This window comes from Rhyacophila brunnea, unplaced genomic scaffold (genome assembly GCF_057557595.1).
Source record: "Rhyacophila brunnea isolate RB1 unplaced genomic scaffold, BYU_Rbru_1.0 scaffold_3, whole genome shotgun sequence".
Classification (NCBI taxonomy): domain Eukaryota; kingdom Metazoa; phylum Arthropoda; class Insecta; order Trichoptera; family Rhyacophilidae; genus Rhyacophila; species Rhyacophila brunnea.
In genome coordinates this window covers 5,924,042-5,949,272 of record NW_028232965.1, presented here as the reverse complement: position 1 = coordinate 5,949,272, position 25,231 = coordinate 5,924,042, and the positions used below count along the sequence as shown (strand labels likewise).

The 25,231-nt window shown below is 32.2% G+C and overlaps 1 protein-coding gene across 1 annotated transcript; it reads right to left on the bottom strand.

Moving 5' to 3' along the window:
• Positions 1-2,034: 2,034 nt before the first annotated feature.
• LOC147067777 (uncharacterized) lies at positions 2,035-22,956 on the bottom strand. Its single transcript, XM_085952262.1, has 11 exons — positions 22,743-22,956; positions 20,958-21,140; positions 17,090-17,204; positions 16,929-17,007; positions 16,273-16,552; positions 14,075-14,110; positions 13,805-13,881; positions 12,040-12,160; positions 7,745-7,839; positions 5,954-6,121; positions 2,035-4,121 (listed from the first exon to the last, which is right to left on the bottom strand). Exons 1-11 carry the CDS (start codon positions 22,801-22,803, stop codon positions 3,525-3,527), a joined length of 1,812 nt encoding a protein of 603 aa, XP_085808388.1. The 5' UTR covers positions 22,804-22,956; the 3' UTR covers positions 2,035-3,524.
• Positions 22,957-25,231: the final 2,275 nt, after the last annotated feature.

The following is a 25,231-nucleotide window of genomic DNA, read 5'->3' as shown; positions in this document are numbered from 1 at the left end:
ACGAAATTCGTATTAAAGGTATGGTTTTATATGAAAATAATGTTCAAGGGACTTTTTTTTCGAGAAAATTTCGAATTACGGCAAATTTTGAATTATCAGTGTTCTTACGAAACCGAGGTTTTACTGTACAAAAGTTCATGTCAGGCAAATATCCTATTGATTATTTCGACCTAATTGTTAATGATGTATAATCTCAAGTCACTCAGACTAATTTCTATGCAGTGAAAATAAATACACATCAAGTGGAAAAGTAACATATAAAATATAGAAGTAGTTTTTCAATTATGTACTTTCCTATTTTTTTGCTTGAATTACTTGCCTCATACAAACAAGACATTTTGTGCTGACAATAATGACCAAGAACAATTTTAATCATAATGAAAGTAACATTTAATATTTACATAAATTTAATATTTATTAACTCATTCCGTGCGTCCACGCAACTATTGCGTTGCCATTAGATACTATTCGTATGTTAATTAAATAGTAATTAACAGTGAATGAGTTAAATACTCAATTATTGTGCAACTAGCGCTTTGCAAGTGTATTTTAGTTATATTGAACATGTTAACAGACTTTATGAGGAATAGTTATTTAGATATTCACTCTCTTATAGAAAAAATCTATTCTCAATCAAAATTTAGTACATTTAGATTTTTGACAGCTACGAAATAGCGAACTGAATCTTCATAATATTATTCTACTAAATACAGTAAAGTTGTAATCAAATCATCTTGATAAATGTTTGCATTTGAAATATGTTCACAAACATGACTTGACAGAAGGATTAATTAACAACACTTTTTTTCAGATTTTTCTGACAGAGGATCTTGCCGAATGATGTGTTCGTGAACCGGTCTTCCTATCGACATAAAGAGGAAATATGTACAAAATGCATTTCATGCAGTATATTTAATTGTTAAATAATATGAAATACTCATACTTCCTTTTGATGCTTAATTCTCTACTGAATAAGTACAAGTAGATGGAAGTTATCTTCAAACTTTTGTGACAGAGAAAGTTTTTGTTGGACCGCATTATACATAATATGTACCAGAGATCAATGAGAGAGTAAAACCTCGTTAATAAGAACATGGGTAATTCGAAATTTTCCCGAAAAAAAAGTCCCTTGAAGATTATTTTCATATAAAACCATACCATTAATTCGAAATTATTTCCGAATCCTGGCATATAAAAATATTCAACAAATCGTAATAAAGTACACCATTTCATGAGCCAGTCATTGAAAATTGTGACAGACTAAAAATAATCCTGACATTTTATGACCTATTAATGCACGGAACCGGAAATTTAGTAGGCACATCAATGATCGTAAACGATATTAATGAAAATCAAATTTTTTTGTTCCAAAATTTTAATATTTTCCCCCCATACATTTCATAATTTGTAATTCGAATTTTTTTCTATTTTCAGTCCCGTGGAATTAACGAGGTTTTACTGTATTAATAATATATTTCTCACTCAATATGTAATGTAATTAATGTTGTGTATTTGTATTCTAAAAAAATTATTATGAATTTGTTGATTTTAATACATTTGAGTCATTTATTATATCACAAGTAGAAATAATTGATTGTTATATATTATCATGTCTGAAAAGGACGCTATTATTGTAAATAAACATGAGTGTAATTTATAACATCATGTGTGTATGCTTTTTTATATGCCTATATAATAATTTTATAATTAGTGATTTAATGTAATAAATTATTAACATGGATGTTAAATAATATTAAACTCCTATTATTATTATAATAACTAACGTCGCTTGTATACATTTGGAAGTTCTTTTTATATTGACTGATATCTATTTCTCTATTATTATTTTTGTATTAATATTAATTTGTGATTTGATGTATGATAATTTTATACAATAAAAGTAACATTTAACATAAAGATATTTTTCAATTCCCAAAAGACCAATAACACTGCATTAACTATTAAATAATTCATTGGTATCATTAGTTTATTGCCAAAGGAACAAACTATTTAAAAGCTTCGGAAAGAAAACAATTTGTATGTTTGAAACATATTTATTTGTTTTTTTAAGTATTATACAATCACACATTATATTCTACTAATGGCTGCTTTCACTATCATGAATAGACAATAAAATATATATTCTACTCATGAATTAGGTGTGTATACATACTAAATTATAATAAAAACCGATTTAAGATATGGGTCTATACTCTAATGGCTATTCTTCGTAGTCTTAAAATAACTTTAGTACAAAAGTTTACATGACCTGACAGTGACAGCTATTAATTGTTTGATGGTGAATAACCCAAAGATACTGCCTTATTAAATTATCACATTGATCGTTATAGTCTCCATAATATAGACTTTGGTTCCTGTGTACGAACATTTTATTAGCTTCTCACAAAGACATATATATTGGCAAGTTTTATTCAAATAATGATGAAAGCAGTCATAGCAAACCAGTCAGAAAACTACATATAAATAAATGCCACATTTTATAAAATTATTCAACGAAATCCAGGAAAAAGATGTGAAAAATAAAATGTTGGATTTGATGAAAGGATAAAACACTTAATATGGTATCAGTAAAAAAAAAACCCCATTAATATGAACACAGATAATTCGAAATTCGCCACAAATTGAAATTGTCGTGAAAATTCATATTCCATTCATAGTGATTTTGAATAATTTTACAAAATTGAACAAAAAAAACTTTTTTTAAGTTTTACTCTTTTTTGCCATACATTCATTGTATATTCCTTAATTTGATTTTTTTTAGAAATTTCGGTCCATCCTGTCAATTTCAAATTAACGGGGTTTTACTGTATTGTCTTTCTCACAAGAAAATGGGTAATGCAAATAATCCATTGTAAAAGTATAACATCAAGATACGTTTACAATATGGTAACCATGCTCTGCCTGAAGCGGATCTGGAGTAAAAGAAAACTATTGAAACCATTAATCAATGATTGCTATTAAAATTTTAACAAAACTTTTAAAGGCCAATTGCATAGTCATAGTGGTGTTTAGCAATGCTCAACTACATGCTGCCAAAATCGGTGACATGACAGAGAGAAAAACAAGCAACGTTTTAATAATAAGAACGTCTCAAACTAACTTAACGATACCATCTCTGCATTCGGCTGTTAGATGTTTTCTTTGGGGTATGTAAAATAGGTCAAGATGCCTTGACATTATGTTGATTTTAATAAAGGTACATATTATTACCATTGAAGTAATATGGTGTTTGATTATTTTTGTCAGTTGCATAGTAGCATTAGAATTGATAAAGTGGTTCTGAAGGAGCCTGTTCAGATTAAAATGTATATCTGAGAATTTAGATGCAATGCCTAACTCAGGATAATTAAAGGCGAGAAACTGTAAAGCATAATGACTTCTAGTCAATTATTTAAGATCATAAATCCATATTGAATGTATGAAGAATGCTAATACAATTGAGGCAAATATTATTACGGTTGCATCGTAGTACTAATTTATTCACATATTCCATATCGGGACTTTTATGCCTTACGTACTGAAACAGACAGTTTGAATTTCCTCACAGTCTTTGTCCCTTTATTCTCAGTCAGAAACTGTTTGGTCCAGTTGGCCGATATGAAAAATGAGTCTTTATTATCGTAGTACTTTTCTATCTTGGTCTGATCAGAGTGCGTTGTCCTCTCGAATCTGATCCTTCTGAAAACGTAGTGGGGTATTTCCGTTGTCAGTTCGTAGATGTATTTTCTAGAAATTTTTTGTGGTCCAACATATTGCACGCAACCGTAAAGGTCCCCGGTGGGCAGCAGGAGAACGTTGACTCTGAAGATTTCATCGAACGCCACAAGTATCCAATCCAAAGATGAGGGTTTGCGGCAATAGTCATAGGATATTTCTATTTCATGTGAAGTGCCATGGAGCATCATAAGAGGATGGAGAAGTTCATAATGTCGAAGTAAAGCAGAGAGTTTTGAGGACCAGCGTGGAACGCAGAAAGGACTCAGGCACGCGTACAGGCGGTGCGGACAGTTCGCTTCGTGCTCTCTCTTTTCGCACAGCAATACTAAGATAGAGCATCCAGATGCACTGTTTTTACACGGATACTTCAGCTTTTCTGCTACCTGTAAATGAACAAACGTTTCTATAACACAGTTTACACCAATACAAAGGGAGTATATCGCACTATTATACTAGTTACTAGTATATTACAAGACTTGATAGGTATAAGATTGCAGAACATCTTTGATATTGGTATTATACTGGTAAAATATACTAAAATTAAACATTCCGGAAAATTATAACGTTATCCTGAAATCTATGTTTTGAGATATGTAATGACGATTAAACACGAAGCGCTGGTTGAAAAATTATTTGATACGTGTTGTACCTACTGCGTGTCATCACATTAATACTTTTAGTGTAATCTCTTATTGACATTATTATAATGATTTTTGATTGGTATTTGACTGATTTAGCAAAAAAGGAGCGTTGAAATTAAATAATAAAAAAACTCGATAATAATAATGATCCCATCTAGCGTTAAAAGAGGAAGTGAGACGAAGATACGATTTTCTTTGTCGTCTCTATGTTTTTTTTCCTATAGATGGGCTGCACGCCAATTCATACCGATGAATGGGCACGATTCAAAAACTATTGGGTCAAACCTATGTGAATTTAGCTAAAAACATATCCTCATGATATTATATCAATTAATAATGGTTTATAATAATATAATGCATTATTTTCCACTGAATTGCATGTCATTAAAAAATTTTGGTTCCTGTGAAATGCTATGAATTTGTAAACAAGAGCTTATTTTTAATGGAAAACTATCAGAGTACTAGAGCATTATTCGAAGTAAATGGTCACATTGATGACACATAATGAAAATTTTGCACTATGAATTACATTGAGGCATGTAATTATTGTCACTGTTATTGCATACAGTACTCCACCACTGACAGTTTTCCATTTGTTTTCATAACAGACATCTTGGAATAAAACAAAATAATATGAATCTTTTGAAAGACATGTGCTTATGTGAATAATAAATATTTTTTAAAATCACTTGTTTATTAATTCATTCATCTGAGGTTATTTTATAACTCATCGCGAATATAATATCTAGAATTTGCATTGAGATTTGAAGAAATAAAAGCGATAATCCTCTGGTTATTTATACCTATTAACTTCATATATCATAATAATATTTCATCATCATCAGTTGGGGTCGATCCACTGCTGGATGAAGACCTCCTCTAGCTCTGTCCACTCTTCTCAGTCCCTAGTTCTTTACTGCCACGTACATCCACCAAACTTATGAGCAAGTCTTGGACAACCCTCGTATATAATAATATTTAACTTTTGATATAGGTAGCTATTTTACTTTTTGATTTACTTCTAAGTATGTCGATAATACATCAATTAGTTATTATTCTGAGACTATAATATTAAATAGGGTGTAGAATCGACCATTTCTCATTTTGAGCATTTCTGGCTGTGAAGCTAGACGGAGCATAGACATTGGATGTTAATTTGCAGTCAAATTTTTCATGGGTTTAATTACAATAATTGTACCTAATAAGAAAATTACAAAAACGTAACTTAAAAAATCTATGTTTTCACTCAAAAAAGAAAGCATTCTAATGAATATTTGATCCAGCACGAAAATAATGAAGAAAATATGCATCTTTATATTATTAATTATTATAAACAAATTAAGATTTAAGAAACCATATTATATCGTGCAATTGAGGTCAGTCGATTTGGTGTTGTGGAGAAATTCGTATGATTTTGCAACTCATGCATTTCCTAAATCCCAATCTAGATTTACCAATTTTGTACTTTACCAAAGACCAAAGATATGTATTATGAAGGTAATAAATGCTACAATGTGAGAGATTGGGGATAACTGAACAATTCAAACATGCAATGTGTAAATAATTAAAGTGACCTTTTCCATGGCGAGATTGCGGGCGGATGTGAAGGACGTCCTGCAAGTAGGGCACGCAGAGAGCCGCGCCCGACAAGACACACACAGAAGATGGCCACGTCGGCACTGGTGGATTGGTGGAGACATCACTTCCCAGCACACTGGACACTCCAATAAACCCAACAGAACCTTCAAGAAAAATTACAATTTGTGTCAATTTCAGGAGTCTGACAACCCTGGGTGAGCACTACTCAGGGTTTCCGTCAACCTGCCTGGTCTGTCGCCAATCGATGCAAAGGTTTTGACATATAAAAATATTCAATAAATCGTAATAAAGTACACTATTTCTTGAGCTAGTCATTGAAAATTGTGAGAAACTTTTTAAAACATCATAAATTACTTATTTTAAGAAAGTAATAAAAATAATCCTGACATTTTATGACCCATTAAACACACACGGAACCGGAAATGTGGTAGGCACATCTATGATCATAAACGATATTAATGAAAATCAAATTTTTTTTTTCTTCAAAATTTTAATATTTCCCCCATACATTTCATAATTTGTAATTCGATTTTCGGTCCTGTGGAATTCGTATTAACGAGGTTTTACTGTAAGTTTTGAGGCTAAAGTTAGTACTCCAATGATTAACACCAACCTGTATTGAGATTTTACGTACCTATGAGTATTTCAGCATTGAAAATGTGATTCACACAGGTCGGTGATACCAAGTATAGTTATGAATTCCCGAGAATATCAACTGCTCCAAGCCAAAAGGGCGGCGTAAGTAACATTTTGAGTTAAATATTTGAGATTAGGTTTACAAAAAAAAATATCTACAGACTGGCAAAAGGGTGTTCTTCATAGATGATTGTGAACAGAGTTACGATTTTCCAATTTGGGTGTAAGTGATAACCCTACAGAAAGCCAATAAGAATTAACGTACCTACCACTAACGTAATGCACCAAAATTAAATGATTATAATAAACAAACAAAACATAACAGAAATACAAACAAAAACATGAATAAAATAATGAAAAAAAAAAAAATTGGTGTTTCCTTTATGAACTTCGTATTTTTTCTTGGACAGCCAAAAGGAATTAAGTGATTTAAAAATTGTAATTGCAAATAAATAAATAAATTAATACTACATACTCCAAAACAATATTATTCTACTATAAATGAAATAAAAAAAAAACTCCAATAGGTACTTAGAAAGAGAAAAGTACATTATGATCTTAGTTGAAAATAATCATCTTATCAGACATTCATAGAACCTAGTTGGAATCAAGAAATGAAATTTGTCTTTTAGCATCAGATCAATCACTTCACTTCCAATTAATTGAAGGTTAGATAGAAGCTCGTCAAATGGATTTTGAAATCTAGAAATGTCTTCTATAGATGTATCAAGATCCGAAAAATGCTGCTGGAACTGTAGTTTGCGGTTGTAAAAATCGAAGCAGGCTGCTCAAATAGTTTAGATTCAAAAATTGCCCTCCAGGACACTGTGGTGCACAGTTTGCTATATTTTCTGATTTTACTACATTTCAATACATCAATACTATTGACATAGTGGAATGTAGTGAATTCACAAATCCTGCAGCATGTTGAAGAACACAAATTAGCATGATTGTATAGATTTACACATACCAATATAAATTGTCTGCTGTTCGAATTTGTACTCATTACAGTATAATACAAACTATTGAATGATATGCCAAATCCATGACGCGTTCCCACTCAGTGGACAACTTATACTGGTAGATCTAGGTTTAATACTTATTAAATAATAATATGTATATTGAATAACCTCATTGAGTGAGTCTGGCCGTGTTTCGGGTAATTTATCATTCTCCCTGTGAGCATCGTCAACCTTTTCAGGTGACTCTGAAGGCTGATTAATAGCTGAAATTCCAAAACATCAATTTGTAAATAAATTTAATTAAAGATAATTTTATCAATGTAAAAAATTGGCATTTACAATCAAATGATGTAACTCTGGGACCTGGCCAATGTTCCCTCTAATTTAATATTGCGTGCGTGTGCAAAGAATTCTGGATGTGATATTTCAAAATATTGCATTAAATTTATGACCATCAAACAGAAGTTTAGTATGTGGAAAAGTGATTTTGGATAACTGGTTTATGTAAGTATTATTTACATACGGGCATTTTCGCCAAAGTTTGTACATGTTTGAAATTTGGGTAATATTATTTTTTCACTCAAATTAACCATTTTTATATAGCTAGCAGATTCCTTGTTCTATTGCTGAATTGGTGATAGCAATTTTTCAGCAAAATATTGATTAATACAATATTTATATCATTTTTATTATGAAATTTGGCATAATAAGTTTCCGTTCCATGACTAGGAAACTAAGCTTATAAAACATGAATGAGACACTTTTTATCAGTTAAAAGAGCTCTATTAAATTAAATAAACCCTACACTTAAAAATAAAACTACAAATAGTCAAAAAATATTATTGAATTTTAATTCTTGGGCACATTTCGTTCCACTCCGTTACCCTATGTCTATAATGGCAGAGCATTTTCCCTTTAGTATTTGAAAAAACCAATCAATGTTCGTTCTGCTATTTTTTTAAAGACAGTAATCACTTTTACTAAATTTTATTGGAAAAATACATAAGTTTCGTTATTTAATAATCAAATGAAAAATAGTTAACGTTCAACTTTTTTGAGGACATTTTCGGAATGGAACGAAATGGTAACGGAATGTAATTTGTAAAGCTAAAGTTACATGTTACCATAAAAACAAATTTTTGTTTTATGAAATTTTTTTGAATTTTTTGATAGTCAGATATATATTCAACGTGCGTCACAATAACAAAACAAATCAAACTTAATCACTAAAATAGACATATTTTATAATAAATTTCACAATACTAGTAAAATAAGGTAGGTAATAATTTTGACACACTATACATTACCATAACTTTTATTTGGCATTTATATTATTTGTAACTCAGATAAAAAATATTTTAAAGCAAATTAACAATATATGAAAAAAATTAAATCAGCAAGGGATTCGGATGCGAGTTCCTAGCGCGGCACGGAGTATATAACTTTTACGAAAATAATTATAGTCGAACTCGGTTATTACGATCTTGGACATAGCGAGATCTCAGATGTAATAAGGAAACATTTGTTGACATTTGGTTTATGATTTTCGCCATACATTTAATTTATTCACTGTTATAACGAGCAACTTATCGGATATACCGAGCTAAAATACTGTTAATGTGTCGATCGTTTTAAAACATTTCGACCCTAAGCAATAAAATCCGATTGGACAGGATGCCGCCGGGGTCGGATTACGTTTATGACACTATTAAAGTGTCTAAGTACCTACCTTATTGGCGTTTCGCCGACAATAATAAAAAAGTATCCACTCATATGGTTGAAAAATCCAAGGTTTGTGAAGTCCGTAGGTACTGTACGACAACATTATTTAGGCGACAACAGGAAGTCGCCCTTGTCGCGAATAGAATATTTCACAGTGTTGTCATTTTTTGAGAAAACATATCCCGCGAAATTAGGTTTTAAGTTTATATCAATTCTATTCTCAGTAAGTTTATAAGTACATTAATTTATAAGTCTAATTATTTATTATATCAATAGAATTTTTTTTTCAAATAATTTCACCTCTTAATTATTACTATTATATTAGGTTAATTAATACAGCGTAATTATTGAATTTGGAAGGAAATGTATCATTGAACCCACATTAACTGATAATATTGCTGCAGGTATTTATTAATTAAATAACTAGAACACAAATTATGACTAAAAAAGTAGAAGTGAAAGATATAACATATTCAATATTATATTGATGACCCAATCACATGTTTTATAATTCACAAATGATGTCTTTATATCGTATTTTTAGTAAAATTGTTGTAGAAACACATACTGTGAAAATAATTTTCTATAAATTAAATTATATCCACCTTACATAAATTTTCAAACAATATGTACCTACCTACTTATCGGTTTAAAAATACAAGGACAATTCATTAACTAACTAATGATCATTTATACTTAATTATTATACGTCTAAAAATATTAATAAAATAGATTACGATACACATAACATTATAATATACAAACATAATTTCCAGTATTTGGGGAAATGTTTCTAGTATTACAACACTGAATTTTGACATACCTGACATGACAGGAACCCGTAAAATGGGCTTGTTGAAAGTATTGTATAGGCTAGCCTTTTAAATACGACTCTTTTTCTTCTTCGCAATAAATCAAAAGTTTACTGATAATAATTCGAACATCATTTCGTATTGTTTTAGACATCTTTTGAATATAAAAAGCTTCAAATTACGTAAATTGATAGATGCGTCCAATACGAAGTGTCAAAAATGCAATGAATAATTTGGGGGCGTTCCTAATTTGAAACCGGAAGTTCGATTAGCTGTACTGGATGGGATTGTAGTTCACAGATTTGCCACGTAGCCAAGATGAAGTTGCCGGACAATACCTACCAGCGTTCATTACAATAAACAACTTCTTTTGTAGTTTATGAATGCCATGCTCGTTTCGGGGATTTTTACTATGGTTTCAAAATTTTTTATTTTCGACTTTTTGTGTAATGTGACATGCTCATTTAAAAATACCTATTCTCTGATATAACGAGTAACGCTTATTTCCTCGCTTCCTCGTAATAACCAAGTTCGACTGTATGTTGTCTTGAAATTTACTTGTATTCATCAACATAAAATGTAGCTATACAGGTTGATTGTAATCAAGACGTACTTTTCTGACATTTCGCGAATACCTACAGTTCCAGGTATTAAATCTAATAGGGTACACATTTCTGTTAAACGTGACAAAAAAATACTTTTTCATACATTTTTATAAATTTCTATGCCTAAAATGTATGGAGTTGTTTTAAAATTTTGGTGGCGTATAACAGAAACAGTATAACAGAGCCAGTGCCTGTCTCGCAATTATTTCAGTATGGTGTTTTTTCTTTTCTTTCTGTTGTTTTTTTATCTCTCCATACTTTTATCTGCGCTAGTTTTGCCTATTAAGACATATCACATACTTTTTTAATCTTTATTATATAGTCAGGTTATTTTCTATATTTTTTAATGAAAATATTTTTGTTTTTCATACGAACAGACAAAATAAAACTTTTTATAATCCATGAAGAACGAAACACACAATGTAAACCCAACTTTATGCATTCCATTTCGTTACTTTTACATTCCACATATACGTTACCACCAATATAGTTTCGGAATGGAAGTAACGGATTCTGTTTCAGAAGTGGTTGAAGCCAAAATTTAGCTTAGTTTTATTGTTGAATCTGCGATATGTGTTATTATATCTGTAGTATGAAAGATAAGCTCCATATGTATAGTATGTGAAATGGAAATATGTGATTTCTTACCTTACAAATCGTGGTAACAGTAGTGGAACTTCTTAAATGACCAACCCAGAAAGCAACCTGTTCCGATAGCGATACCGACACACACCAACAATTTAAATTGTAAATGGCGATCAGTGTTATACAAAAGTGTTGCTACATTAAAAAAATTCATATTTATAGTGGAAATTTTTCGCCTTCATGCTAAAATCGTGGTAACGGAATGTGGAATTCCACTTTTTCAAATATCCTGGGACACACTTTAAACGTGATTTTTTTCAATATTGCTCCAAATTTACGGAAAAACTGTATATTTTCCAAAAATATATAATGTAAGCTATTGAAGACACTTCGAATTTAATTTTACACACTCAAAATTAATGACGAAATCAGACTTTGTTTATTTGAATTTAGGGGTGGGACATGGTAAAAACACACTACCTTTCGATCTAAATAATCAATTAAAAATATATACAGGTCAGACAGCTGTATTTAACTGATCGAATAAAGTAAATTAATAAATTTGCATGTTGAAAATACATAACTTTCCAATATTCTATAATATAATAACTATGAAAAAATCAATCAAAGTCATGGGACATGCCAAAAACGCAATGTACAAACTTTGGCGAAAATGCCCATACATCATTTTTAGAATGATGCATAATAATATTATGATGTATGTACAGTTGGAACATACCTGCCGTATTGACTGCCGGATTATCGTTTGATTCCGGTTTTGATGGTATAGTCACTGAATCCTCATCTCTACTATTTGAAGGTGATGGTGACTGATTCTTTACATCTATGGTTACATTTTGCTGGAAAACAAACATTAATTTTCAATTAGCTATTGATCTTAGAAATTTAATGGAATCTAGAATCTAAGATTCTTTCCGAGCTTATTTTGTCATAAACTTTTTACGAACGACTTCAATATGTATGCAAAAAGAGATTGAATGGTATATTTTACGAAGTGCATATCCATTATATTATTATCATCATATTAAAGAAGTTTCTGAATTGAATGATATTGTGGTTTTTGGACTCAAATTACTAAAATCCGAATGAAAGAATAGTTGCTATATAGGAGATGGTGCCATCTTTAGTTGCCAAATCTAATATTATGTGGTACTATTATTAACATTTTTCTTTTGGTGTTGCACATTTCCATAACAATTGGTTTCGGCGACCCCGATTTTGCCCTTTGGCATCTTCAGGCTGTAATTATTAATCATAGATAGTTAAAAAGCCTGAAGAGTCGATAGGCAATACAAGTTCAATGAAAACAATATTTATAAAAAAAAAAATTCAATGGTGATTTTATTTATGCGATTAATGCATCCAAATTGAATGTGATTTTACTTATACATGCGTTCATCACACTCGATTCTACATTTTGTGCATTATACTATGCATTTTGGCTGAAATATTACAATGCGATCATCGCAATCAATTGAATATGTACATCTATAACAGTGGTTCCCATGTGCGGCCACCAGAGGATTTTGCTGCGGCCACCAGCGCTTTACAGAATAATATTTCAAAAATTTATTTATAAAATTCTGAAATTGGTTGAATACAATAATTCTTCAATTTCTTTCCACGCTCAAATGATCCATAATGTGTTTTTGTGATGAGATCATGTGTGAAATAGTCCGTTTCTGAGAATAAAGTCAATTCAAAGAATTGGCAACAATTATTGGTTTATTAATCTTGTCGATTTTTCCTACTACTGTATACTGTGAAAGATAATTCAGTGTAATGCACATCATAAAGAACAAATATCGAAGCCAGTTGACAGATGTAAACTTAGAAACAGCCGTGCGGCTTGCACTGGAAAAAAGGAGCATTGAGGAATTTCCATTTGCATTATTTTTAAATACATAGATATGTACTAAAATGTTCAAATGTCTTTTATTAAATGGACTTGTACAAAAAAAATGATTCATTTTTTTAGTAAATAAAATTTAGCTTTATTTTTTTCAATCACAACAAAAGTGAAATTTGGTGCGGCCACAGTTAAATTTCACGTGAGAACCACTGATCTATCTAAGACAAAATTATTGAGAAAAGATGGTTCAATGTACTTAATTTTTCAAACTGGATAGTTCATGAGAAAAATACTATTAATACTTTGGACGCGGAAGACGCACACGGTGCGTAATGACCAGACGGCCGATCGATGTAATTAACGTGCATTTTAAAGGGGGCAATTAAAATCTCATTATCTATTCAGCAGCGAAAGCGTTAAAAAAAGGCTTCATTCGATCTAGTAGAACTTTGAGAAATAATGGGCCTTATATGTCTCAGTACGGCCCTGTCTAACTAAATTAGTAGACCGGAGGTCCCATTACTTGCTTAATTTTTATAAATTCAGGCTCCTTCTCTATAGAAGGTTTTTGTCCAACATTTCATGTTTTTCTGATAACGTTATTATTATTATGTATAAAATGTACACAAACCTCATTAGGAGTTCCAGTTCCAGAGAGGAGAAGTGAATCATCTATTCTGGTACTCTTAATTTTACCAATACTACAACCTAAAAATAGATTTCAATTAGATGGTTGGTAGTAATTAATTTTGTAATAAAAAAATAATTATTGATTTGACAATGTTTGGAGGATATTTCCATAATGGCAAGTGTTTGGTAGGTTCTGTAAATCAATAAGCGAAATAGATCTATACCGCTAGTAAAAGCAAGAATACAACTAAGTAATATAATTATTACATACTTGTAGGACTTATAGATTCATCTGGCTGTTGTGAGCCTAAAATAAAATTTCAAAAACACATTATTTACAAAATAACTTAGGCCCAAACGAATTTAATGTCGACGTTACATAAAATCAAAATAATGACACAATTCCACAAAAACACAAAATTAACAATTATTGCTTTCCTCAATCAATAATGCTGCACTTTTTAATTTAAAATTCTGATTGCCTGACAATGTTTCAAATATTTTTTAATTGAAATACAATGATAAAAGTATGAAATCTGCAAAATATAAATTGGATTATTATAAATAATTAGATAATAATATAAATTTTAAATAATTTTAGTTATTATTATTAGTATGTCCTACAGTATATTCATCATTCAAATATATTTTATTTACTATTAAGATTGCATCTGTTGACATAATAGATATCAGTCGTGTCACTTTAGTTTGAATAAAAGACATAACTAAGCTTTTTACATCTGCCGGGCGGAATATCAACCTATCTTACTGACGCCAGAATCCCATTAACCCTTTTACACCTGCCAGACCGAAATATCAAACTATCTTACTGACGCAAAGACCTCCCGCAGGACCGATTCATCGGCCCTGCACTTTTGAAATCAAATTTATGCATGTTCAAATTTTTTATGTATCCTGCTTTCCAGTGTCAAGATCAAGTTCACAAATTTCTTTTACTTATTGTATATTTCATATTATCTAATATGATTGTTATAGAAATGACATTTTTCGTATGACAAATCCTTTTATCTTTTGAGAAAATGTGAAAAAAGATATATTATTTTCATTTTGATATTAAGGCTATACCTCAGTTGAGGCACGGTCTAAAAAGATCGTGGCTAGGCGATGCGCGGATTGCGGGTGCAAATGACGCATGTCAAACGAAATATAATTTGTCATATAAATCCAACATGTGTCCATTTAATGTTCTGTTTATTGTTCTATCAGTAACAATAATAATATATTCATTGACATGTTTTCTTTTTAAAGTAAATGGGTAACGTTTTTACTCATCTTTACACGATTTAAGAATTAATACGACCGTCGTCATCATGAAACAAATTGATGTGTTTCCAGCTCGACGTTCTCTCTCCGAATGGCAGAGTCCAAAATTTCGTCGCGCCTATAGTTGAAAATTATTTGCCGTTTCACTGATGTATCACCTTAAGTAATTCAATATTTTTGCAAATTATATTCATTACCTTATCAGTAGTTCTTGAAACTGAACTGTATTATTTTGCAATTGTTTGTTTCGAGGAAAGAAGGTGGAAGGATAGTGAAAACTCAAAAACCTATTACGTTGTCACCTCTTATTACTTCACAGTTTTACACACGGTTGAGAACACATACAGATGTTTAAAATTTTTGAAGCATTGGTAAGTATATAAAGTCATTAATTAAAAAAAAAATGAATCAGGCAGGAGGTAACAGGGTTAATACTGCTAGTCTTTTGTGTTTACGTGGGTCGTAGATTATCGGTAGGTACTCAAAATAATTTTGCTTTGTTGGAAACAAGTAAGCGACAGTGTACAGTAAAAACAAAACAATGATTCGGTTGGTTGATGGTGTGCGTGCGGATGGGGAGTCGTACTAAAAACCTGGCAGCCCATGAGCGCGTATACAATCTTGGCCCCCACATCCTGAAGCGGGCCCCCAGGTTAGGATCTTTGACGGGCCCCCTACCTATCGCTAAAGATAAAGGCGGTATGACGCTCTACAGTAGCGTTTTCCAAATAGTGTATGCGGTAAAATTAATGTGTATATTTAGTGTTTTTTGTATATTTGAATTATGGAGTTGTCGTGTATCGATACACAATTAAAACTTGTATCGTACAACCACATAATTTTAAATAATAATAATATTGAAGATAAATATTCCACAGGCGACTTTTTTTTACTATTCGAGAGAATTTGTGTTTAAACCACTTATCTGGTCGATTCGCCACGCCGGGCCCTTCCTGAGTCCGGGCCCCCAGGCCAGAGCCCTGTCAGCCCCCCCTTTGTGGGGGCCATGCATACAATCCACGAACCGAATCATTGTTTTGTTTTTACTGTACATATTTGATTCCTGGTTTCAATATGTCATTATCAGTTGCCGGATTTGTGTCAGAATAACGATTGATTAGTGATTAGTACTCAGTGACAGTCTATGTATTACGGCTTAGTTATATACAATTCAATTTGACTTACTGACAATATTCGATGAGGATGTGTTTCCCATGATGTGAGTTTCATTATTAGTAGTAGAAGTCGTAATAGGATACGGTAAAATTAAATTTGGTTTTGATTCTGGGCTATGATGATTTTCGAATGTGGATGTAGTGACGATTCCTTGGTGGGAGCTGGTATCGTGGGCACCGTTTTCATCGATACTTTCAGGGAAATGATCCAACGATGTGTCCATCGCTTCCCATTCGCCTGTTCTCACCAGCGAGGATGGATTGATATTGGAAATTAGACCAACATTCACCTAAGAAAAAATTGAATGATAAGTTTTTTAGTCTCGGGAAGAAAATTTTTCATATCGACAGCCAACAGTCACAATATGCAATTTTACAAGAAAGCAAATTGAAAAAAGTATTTTATTGATGTCATGTATTTTTCACAAACTACCCTGACAAAAAGTAGTTGTTGTAATTTCATCACGGAATAACTTCTGATGATAAATATTCGGAATGTTGCAGATGACATTCTAATTATTAATCTATCCCATATTATATAACTCATTTTCGCCAGTGTTTCTAAAACCTTTTGGCTTAGCAGCTTCTATTTATAAATCAATTCGTTTTCTTTACCACACATTGTCAAAAATAGACATTGAAGAAAGAGAGAGAGAGACAACTTACTTGACTAATACTTCCGTCATTTGTATATCTGGCAAGAGAGCTTCCTCCAACTGAGCTCAGAAGTCTTATTTTTCGGTTCCTGTAAGAAAAAAAGTTTAATTTAAAGGAAGGTTTTCCTATATGATATTATATGAGAAATTATTTCTGTTTAATTTAGTCACCTAGCAATTTGATGAAGTTCATTGCTATAAGGCCAAGAGTGTGGCCGGTTATTCACATCCGTATCTCGCTGGGAGCTTTCTAGTTGTGGAGGTAGACTGTTGTTGATGTCACACCCTGAAATGACAGTGGATTTTTCAATTAAATTATATTAACATTGATATTAAAAACATTTTCATATTTTATCTTCACCATCACTCATACACATATAATATATATTACAGCATAGGGCAAGCATAACACTGTGTTATTTTTCTTCAGTACTTAAGTCCTGTGCCTCTTTCCGTGTGAACCTTAGCGATGGTGCCCACAGAACGCGTCGGGCGCCGCACTCGCGCAAAATTTCTACAAGTGGCGCATAAATCATTGAAAATACAACGTTATCAAATACGCCAGCGCCCACTGGATATGGCGACGCATTATACGCGCGCGCCGCATGAATCATCGTTTTTTCGCGAATCACCGCTTCTCGGCGATACGAATGAAAGAAAATACAATGAGTCCATTCATTGAACACAGCGAGCAAAAACACGCTGCGCGAGGCATCGTCGATCGACGGGCGGAAAGCAATTATTTAATTACAGAGAAGTCATTGTTTTATTTTATTGCGTGTTCAGTTTATCGCTGGTTGAATAATGTCATCGTAAATTTTAATTACAAGCCCGAAATAATATAATATTTTTATTGCTTTGTTATGAGAGGCGCTGTAATAATATTTATTTTGTGCTGCTTGGGCCGCTTACTACATAGGTGAAGGGTAATGCGCGGCTAGAGACGTGTGATTATGGTTATGAATAAACCCTGCATACGCGGGCTTCGCGCGCCCGACGCGTTCTGTGGGCACCATCGCTTATAGCGCATAGGTGGTTCTTGCAACACCTTTGCAGGGTGAAGAAACATTGGATTAAGCCCGCATCGATCACGTTAATTAAATATATTAACCTTTTCCACTCGAAATTTTTTTTATAGGTACATACCACCCACTCGAGACTTTTTCCCGCACAAAGCATAATTTCAATATAAAACATTTAATTGGTGAAAAAAATGTAAAAAAATTTTTTTTTTTTTTATTCTGTAAAATAAATTTATAATGAATATACTGTACTTATTTTTAGTTTATTTATAATTCTTCATTGTGTGGTATTTCACAAAGCAATCTCCAATATGTAATCCTGGCTTATCACAGATCGTAATGAAATAGCGGTATGTAGAGAACTGGCTATAAAGTGTAAATCGTCCATTATGACTGTAAATATGATACAAATGAATTGCCTTCAAATACACTTGTAATATAAGCGGCTGTCTCGTAAATTTCCTAAATTAGTTTCGGGCTCATAACAACTCATTCCCAGTGCGGTACACATTATCAAAAGATTTCTCAAAAAATAATAAATCGATACGTAATAATTTTCATTTGACTCATTAGAGTATTTCACATTATATAGGTTCCGAATCGGCATAATATACTAGTAAGTATTGTCATCAAAAACAGTTTCAAATATAAAACTGTAAACTATACGAGACGCCCCTGCGCTAGCGAGAACCAATAAAAAATATAAACACACTTCAAAATCATGCGTGACAAACACTTCACTCTAGTCTGGGAACGTTCAATAAATAAAATTTATGTGACAAAAAAACATTGCTTGCAAGCGACGACCTACGAATAAAAAAAGAGAAGATTCCGATAAAAATACTATGTTGAAATTAGGCACGCAGTATTCTTTTGCCGACTTCTTTCTCAGATAAATGTAATAACCTATTATTATTCATTCTAACTTGATTGAAATCGCATTATAAAAATTTCTGAAAATATTACAAAAAATGACTTTATAGGCGGTGCCGCCGCTACGGCGGCACTCGAGTAATACGGGAAACTTCTAATGCCGCCGATATGGCGGCACTCGAGTGTTAAGGGTTAAATAATCTAATTATTACTAAGCATTCTTACCCGCAATTGAATTTTCGAGCACAAATAATATGAAATCTGTCGACATTGCTTGGTAGGCTAAGTGTGAAAATGCAATTAATGCAATTTTACCTAAATAAATGTATGCAATAGCGTACATAGAGCGTTCACAGATTGGATAACTATTGCAGAATATTAATAACATGTTTGTACAGCTTGACTTTGAAAGGAATAAAAAACGACAATAATACGAGGGTGGGTCAATAAGTCCTTAGAAAAGCCGACAAGTGGCGCGACTAGTACTGTAAGCGGTTTGTTTTCATGCAGCGGCACTACCGATTCAGTATGCTGCGAAGTTTCAATCAGATTGGTCGGGTTGTTGTGTGTTTTTCAAAAATTTAAAAAAAAAATTTGCTTGTGGAAAATGGAAAAATGGAAAATGGAGAAAATTGAGTTTAGAGCTGTTATTAAACATTTTAATATAAAAGGGTTAACAGCAAAGGAAATAAAAAATGAGTTGGATTTAGTTCACGGCATATCTGCCCCTTCACTTGCAACTATTTATAACTGGTTAAATGAATTTAAACGTGGTCGTACATCAACAAAGGATGAACCACGCTCAGGACGTCCTGTAGAGGTGACTACACCAGAAATGATCAATAAAATCCACGATATGGTGTTAAGTGACCGAAGATTAAAGTTGAGTGAGATAATTGAGGTTACAGGGATCTCAAAAGGTAGCGTCATTTCTATTTTACATGACAAATTGGGCATGAAAAATATTTCTGCAAGATGGGTGCCGCGTTTGCTCACAGTCGACAATAAACGCAATAGGGTGGTGGCCTCTAAAGCCCTGTTGTCGCTCATGCAACGCAATCCGGATGAATTTTTTCGTCGCTTTGTGACTGTAGATGAAACATGGATACACCACTATACTTCCGAGATGAAAGAACAGTCAAAGCAGTGGATTGCGAAGACAAACCATGTCCAAAGAAGGCGAAAACCGTAAAATCAGCTGGTAAGGTTATGGCTACTGTATTTTGGGATGCACGTGAAATTATTTTCGTTGACTATTTGGAAAAAGGAAAAACAATAACAGGGGATTATTATGCATCTTTATTGGACCAGCTAAAAAACGAAATTGAAGAAAAATGGCCTCATTTAAACAGGAAAAAAATCCTCTTTCATCAGGACAATGCCCGTGTTCACACATGTTTACGATCAATGGCTAAAATTGAAGAATTGAAGTTCGAATTGGTCGACCACCCACCGTATTCGCCAGATTTAGCCCCCAGTGACTTTTTCCTTTTCCCAAACTTAAAAAAATGGCTAAGTGGACAAGGTTTTTTTGCAAATGAAGAAGTCATCGATCGGACAAATGCTTATTTTGAGGACCTTCCGAAAACTTAATTTTCTGACGGTTTAAAAAAAATTGAGAAACGTCTAACCAAGTGTATTGAGCTCCAAGGAGATTATGTTGAGAAATAAAAAAAAAATACAAAAATAAAAACTGTTTTAATGCTTTTTTCTAAGGAATTATTGACCCACCCTCGTATCATATTTTTATACTGTACCGTTTATAATACAAATATATTTTTATTTTACTAATGGTTACAATGTGCATTTTTTACCAATATTTGAAACATCTATTACTTCTGTAGGATTTATGTAAAAATGGATAAAAGCTGTAAATCCAATTATGAGGATATTGGACGGACCAAAGTTGTCAAAAATTTTTCTCATGATTTTTGTAAACAATTCGGTACACATGTAGAAAAGGGTTCGCTATCTGTGATCTATTACATGCTATAATAGAAGTTGAACCTCCATTAGTTTTTTTTTCTTCTTTGATTTCTTAAAAAATCAGTTGAGATTTAAGATGCCAATTTTAATAACAAACAAAATGTAAATTCTTGTCTGAAAAAATATTATTGTAAACAAAAAAGGATGGTTTCAATTACCAAAGTAATCATGATGTTTCAAAACATCACATGGGTTAGGATAATTGACTGAGGAGAGTAATGATGAAAAGTTCTGGCCAGAATTAGATGTCCCCTGTCCATCGTCGTTCGTCTGACGAGACCTTTTCGAAGCCATTACGAATCGTCTCCATGCGCCAGGGCTAAATAATTCCTCATTCTCATCTAAAAATATAAATTCAAACATTTTAATGTTACGGTCAAATTTGCGATTTTGCTATTATCATCAACAAATGACGTGCAAAATATAAAGAGTTTTGAATGTCGTAAATATGCTAGTTAGGATAAGGAATATGAAGGCGAAAGTATTGATCTAAGTTCCTTCCGGGGAGCTTTTAATTAAGCAGTTGTGCACAGATTTTCCTTAGTCGGCTCTCACATCTAAACTCGCCTCGTCTGCCGCACAGCCATAAATCAAACCTTCCAAGAAAGTTGATCTAGTGTTGCATATATGATGACCGCGCACATCTACCTATCGACAGTCGCACGTAACTTTCGAAACGTATATATATTAGGATGTGGCGATCGGTGAGCCGGTATAGGAATGACCAATAAGTAGGTGTTTGTATGCGTCCTGGCGTCTTCGGCTCGCAGTCCGAGAAGCATGAAACTTGTCGATTGCAACAGTAATGTTTTTTTCAAACTAAAAAGTCGTATTCGACCAATCTGCGGAGCTCCATTTGGCAACGTGTGTTTTATGAATAATGATGACGTCACATCGACGTATTCGACACGTTGCAGGCGAGACGAGTTTTGATGTGAGAGCCAGCTTAAATATAACTGTGACTCGAAATATTTCCTTTTGGAGTGGGCCTATAGAGCATTTTACATGACGTGTTGATTACCTACTGCATAGAATTCTACCAGGCAAATAATGTTAATTCAATCAATAAAAGGTGATGTTGCTTAGTTTTAAAAAGCGATTATTATTTTGGCAGAAAAACAACTCGGATTCGTTTTTAAATCTGTTTTGATATCCAGCCTATTTCTGAAGGCATTTTCATAAATAATATAATCTTTAGTCTATGGATACTAAATTAATTATTTTTAGAACTCATTTTTTGTATTTATTATGTAACTGTGATTTGATATAGGTAAAATTTCTGTAGTTTTCATTACAAACCTATCAGATGGGAAACATTAGTGCATATTATAGTGATATACATACATAATATTTTCAACCCATAATAGGTACCATCCGGTAACCCACTTGGAGGCATTTTATATATTATGACAGTATATTTTAAATATTGATCAAGTTACAATATTTCCACCTCATAAACAATATTTATTAATTGCTGTTGGTTACTTTCTGCCTCGAAATGATATAAATAATATATTGTATTTTAGTACATACTGGATATCATTTCTCATTTCATCTTTAAAGTGTAACCAGGTTTAGTACACGGATATATGAGAAAAGGTAGGTTAAATTTATAAAAAATAAAATGATGTAGATGGAATCATATACTGAATTATTGTGAAATGTTTTGAATAAAAACTAAATATACTATTAACTTATGTGATACTTATTTATAGGTATTATTATCGAGTCGACTAAATATTTGAGGAAGAAGTATCACAAAATTTTTAGCATGCGTTTCTATTAGTGGACAATGTATGGGGCAATATCGAGTTCGTCGATAGGCAATCGACACTTTTTTAAACATTGCAGCGGGCTTTCTAACCAAGAAGAAACATTGTGACAAATAAAAAACTCATTGTGAATATAAAAATGCGTGTGGGATTTATATCAGTTGAACTAACCCGACCAGGAGGAATCTGAATCATTAGCAGGTGAAATAATTCGTTTCCAAGACCTTTCCATGAAGCTGGTTATTCATAAATCCAAATTATACTCAATTTGAGCAACTGAATGACCAATGCACAGTTCATAAACATATAAATCACAGCTGTAAAATAAATATTTTTGGTCTTTAAATATTTTTTGACGTTAGCAGAATGTACCTCGAAATGGCACAAGATGTTTGTATTTGTATTTATTTGACAGAGTTGCCATACTATAAAATCACGATTACAAAAATTCAATATTAGGAATACTTAATAGGCAAGTCTTACGACGAATAGTTTTGAGACAAAGTATATTTACAAAATAATCAAAATTTTTTCCAATCAATTTTTTGATATTAAGTAAATAATATAGCATCATATTATGTCAACTGTGAAAAACAAATAAAAAAGTAAATAAGTACCTAAATCAACCACGCATAAGAACAATACGAACGGAATTATAAAACCAGAGAGATTAACGACTCCTTCTCGTATAAAACATAGTACGACCTAGGTATTAGGTATATAATTTATTATTATCATAATCACAATTTTATAATATAGGTAAGTACCTACATAATGGAGATAATATTATCTGCTCTGCATTATAATAATATTACAGAATAGATTATACAGTCTAGGTAAGTACCTACATTCATTGGCAGGACTTTAATAATTAATTGTTTTATTGAATATCTATGTATATCAAAGAGATTGGACTCCTCCCAAGGTATAGGTATAATGTTGCATTCCTATATCTTAATGTGACATTGAATAAAAAATAGTTTATTTAAAAAATAATATTAATATTGCACAATTCCTACATAGGTACAAATTCCGTTTCTACGTAAATAAATCAAGATAGGTATGTACAATAAATACCTAAGTATTTTATATATTTTGCAGCTCATATGACATTCCGTCTTTGAAAACATTTGAATGTCTATAGCTCCCACAGGAATAATAAATAGGTACTTAGTTATAATAAACTGCTTTTGTTTTATTTTGCAACCAAAAATAATCAAGAATCAGTCTTAGCTCTGCTATAAAGTATTTGAGAGAAGAGATAATACGTAATTTTATTATCAATCACTATGACTAGCACCTACAACAAAATGGATAAAGGGAAAAAATCGAAGATGCACTTAAAATTAAAAAGGCAGCAGAAACGAAGACTTATTGAAAAAGAAAAGCAAGCCACGATAAGACAGGTAAACACATATATAATACTTAATAATATGTTTTATTTTACTAATTATTCATCAAAATAATGTAAAAATACAATTTAATGGCCAATAAGTACTATATCTCTAATGGTAGGTACCCGGTAAGATAGTAGGTACCTACATACTACCTACCTATATAATTAGTTTATACTGGTAGTGATGATAAATAGTGATTTTGATTTTATATAAATGTGGGCAATAATCTGGCCGATACGATTTTTTTAATATGCAATGATTATTAGTTAGGGATACAACGAGAATTGGCGATGCAAGAAAAGGCACAGGGTGTAATGGAAAGGTTTTGGAGACAAGTTATGAAAAGTGTAAAAGTGAAGGCGTTCCACAAGGATATCCAGGTAGGTAATTTGTATTTTGGGTAAATATACAGTGTGCAGTACTTTCTAGTTTGAACAAATGTAGCTACTTACAAATTGTGTTATAGTATAATACTTATGCATAATAATGTGTACAGACATACAAACTTATCTAAAGAATGGATGGGGGAGCCATAGTCCAAAACTACGCAATCAAGACTCGCAACTGGACAGAATCTGACAATCGAATGATGTTTTTAAAATGGCGTCCAATTGGTAGTTCGTAGTTCCATTTTTGACCGTTTGTAAGACTGTAAGTTCCATGCAAAGGATGACCGCTACAAGTACAGACCTACAAACTTATCTGAAGAATCGGATGGGGGAGCCACTGTCGAAAACTACCCAATGAAGACTCGTCACTGGAAAAAATTAGACATTCGAATGAAATTTTCAAAATGGCGTCCTATGGTAGTTTTTAGTTCTATTTTTAGCCACTATACAGGTAAGTTTGTAGGTCTGTAACGCCACCTCTTGTCGATTAATTTCTTTCTTTTTATTTCATACGAACCCAAAATCGAGATTATGGCAAACGTAAAACATACCATAATATTTGACATTTTGTACCTACAACATAACACACCCCCATTAAAATACTGTCGTAAGTCTAAAGAGCTGTTTTGCAGTTATGGCGATAGTTGGATTAATTTTGGTACCTATTTTAATAAAATACTTCAGTATAAGACATCAAATATCGTCAACTAAAAAAACACACATAGAGTATTACTACTTTTCCAACACCGTTCAATCTAGTCAAATAGGTACCTACTGAGTTGTAACCAGGGCTTCTTTTGTAATGTAACGTGGTGGAACGGCGTTCCAGCACATTTTTTCATGGTATTTTTAACGTTTCAAAAGCAATTAGACG

Bases quoted from the DNA above. Each gene is read 5' to 3' on its own strand.
- LOC147067777 (XM_085952262.1), bottom strand. From the start codon at position 22,803: ATGGAAAGGTCTTGGAAACGAATTATTTCACCTGCTAATGATTCAGAT. The intron at 7,840-12,039 runs GTATGTTCCAAC...TTGGAATTTCAG, and splicing joins TCCGGCAGTCAATACGGCAG to CTATTAATCAGCCTTCAGAG. The intron at 4,122-5,953 runs GTCACTTTAATT...GTTCATTTACAG, and splicing joins GCAATCTCGCCATGGAAAAG to GTAGCAGAAAAGCTGAAGTA.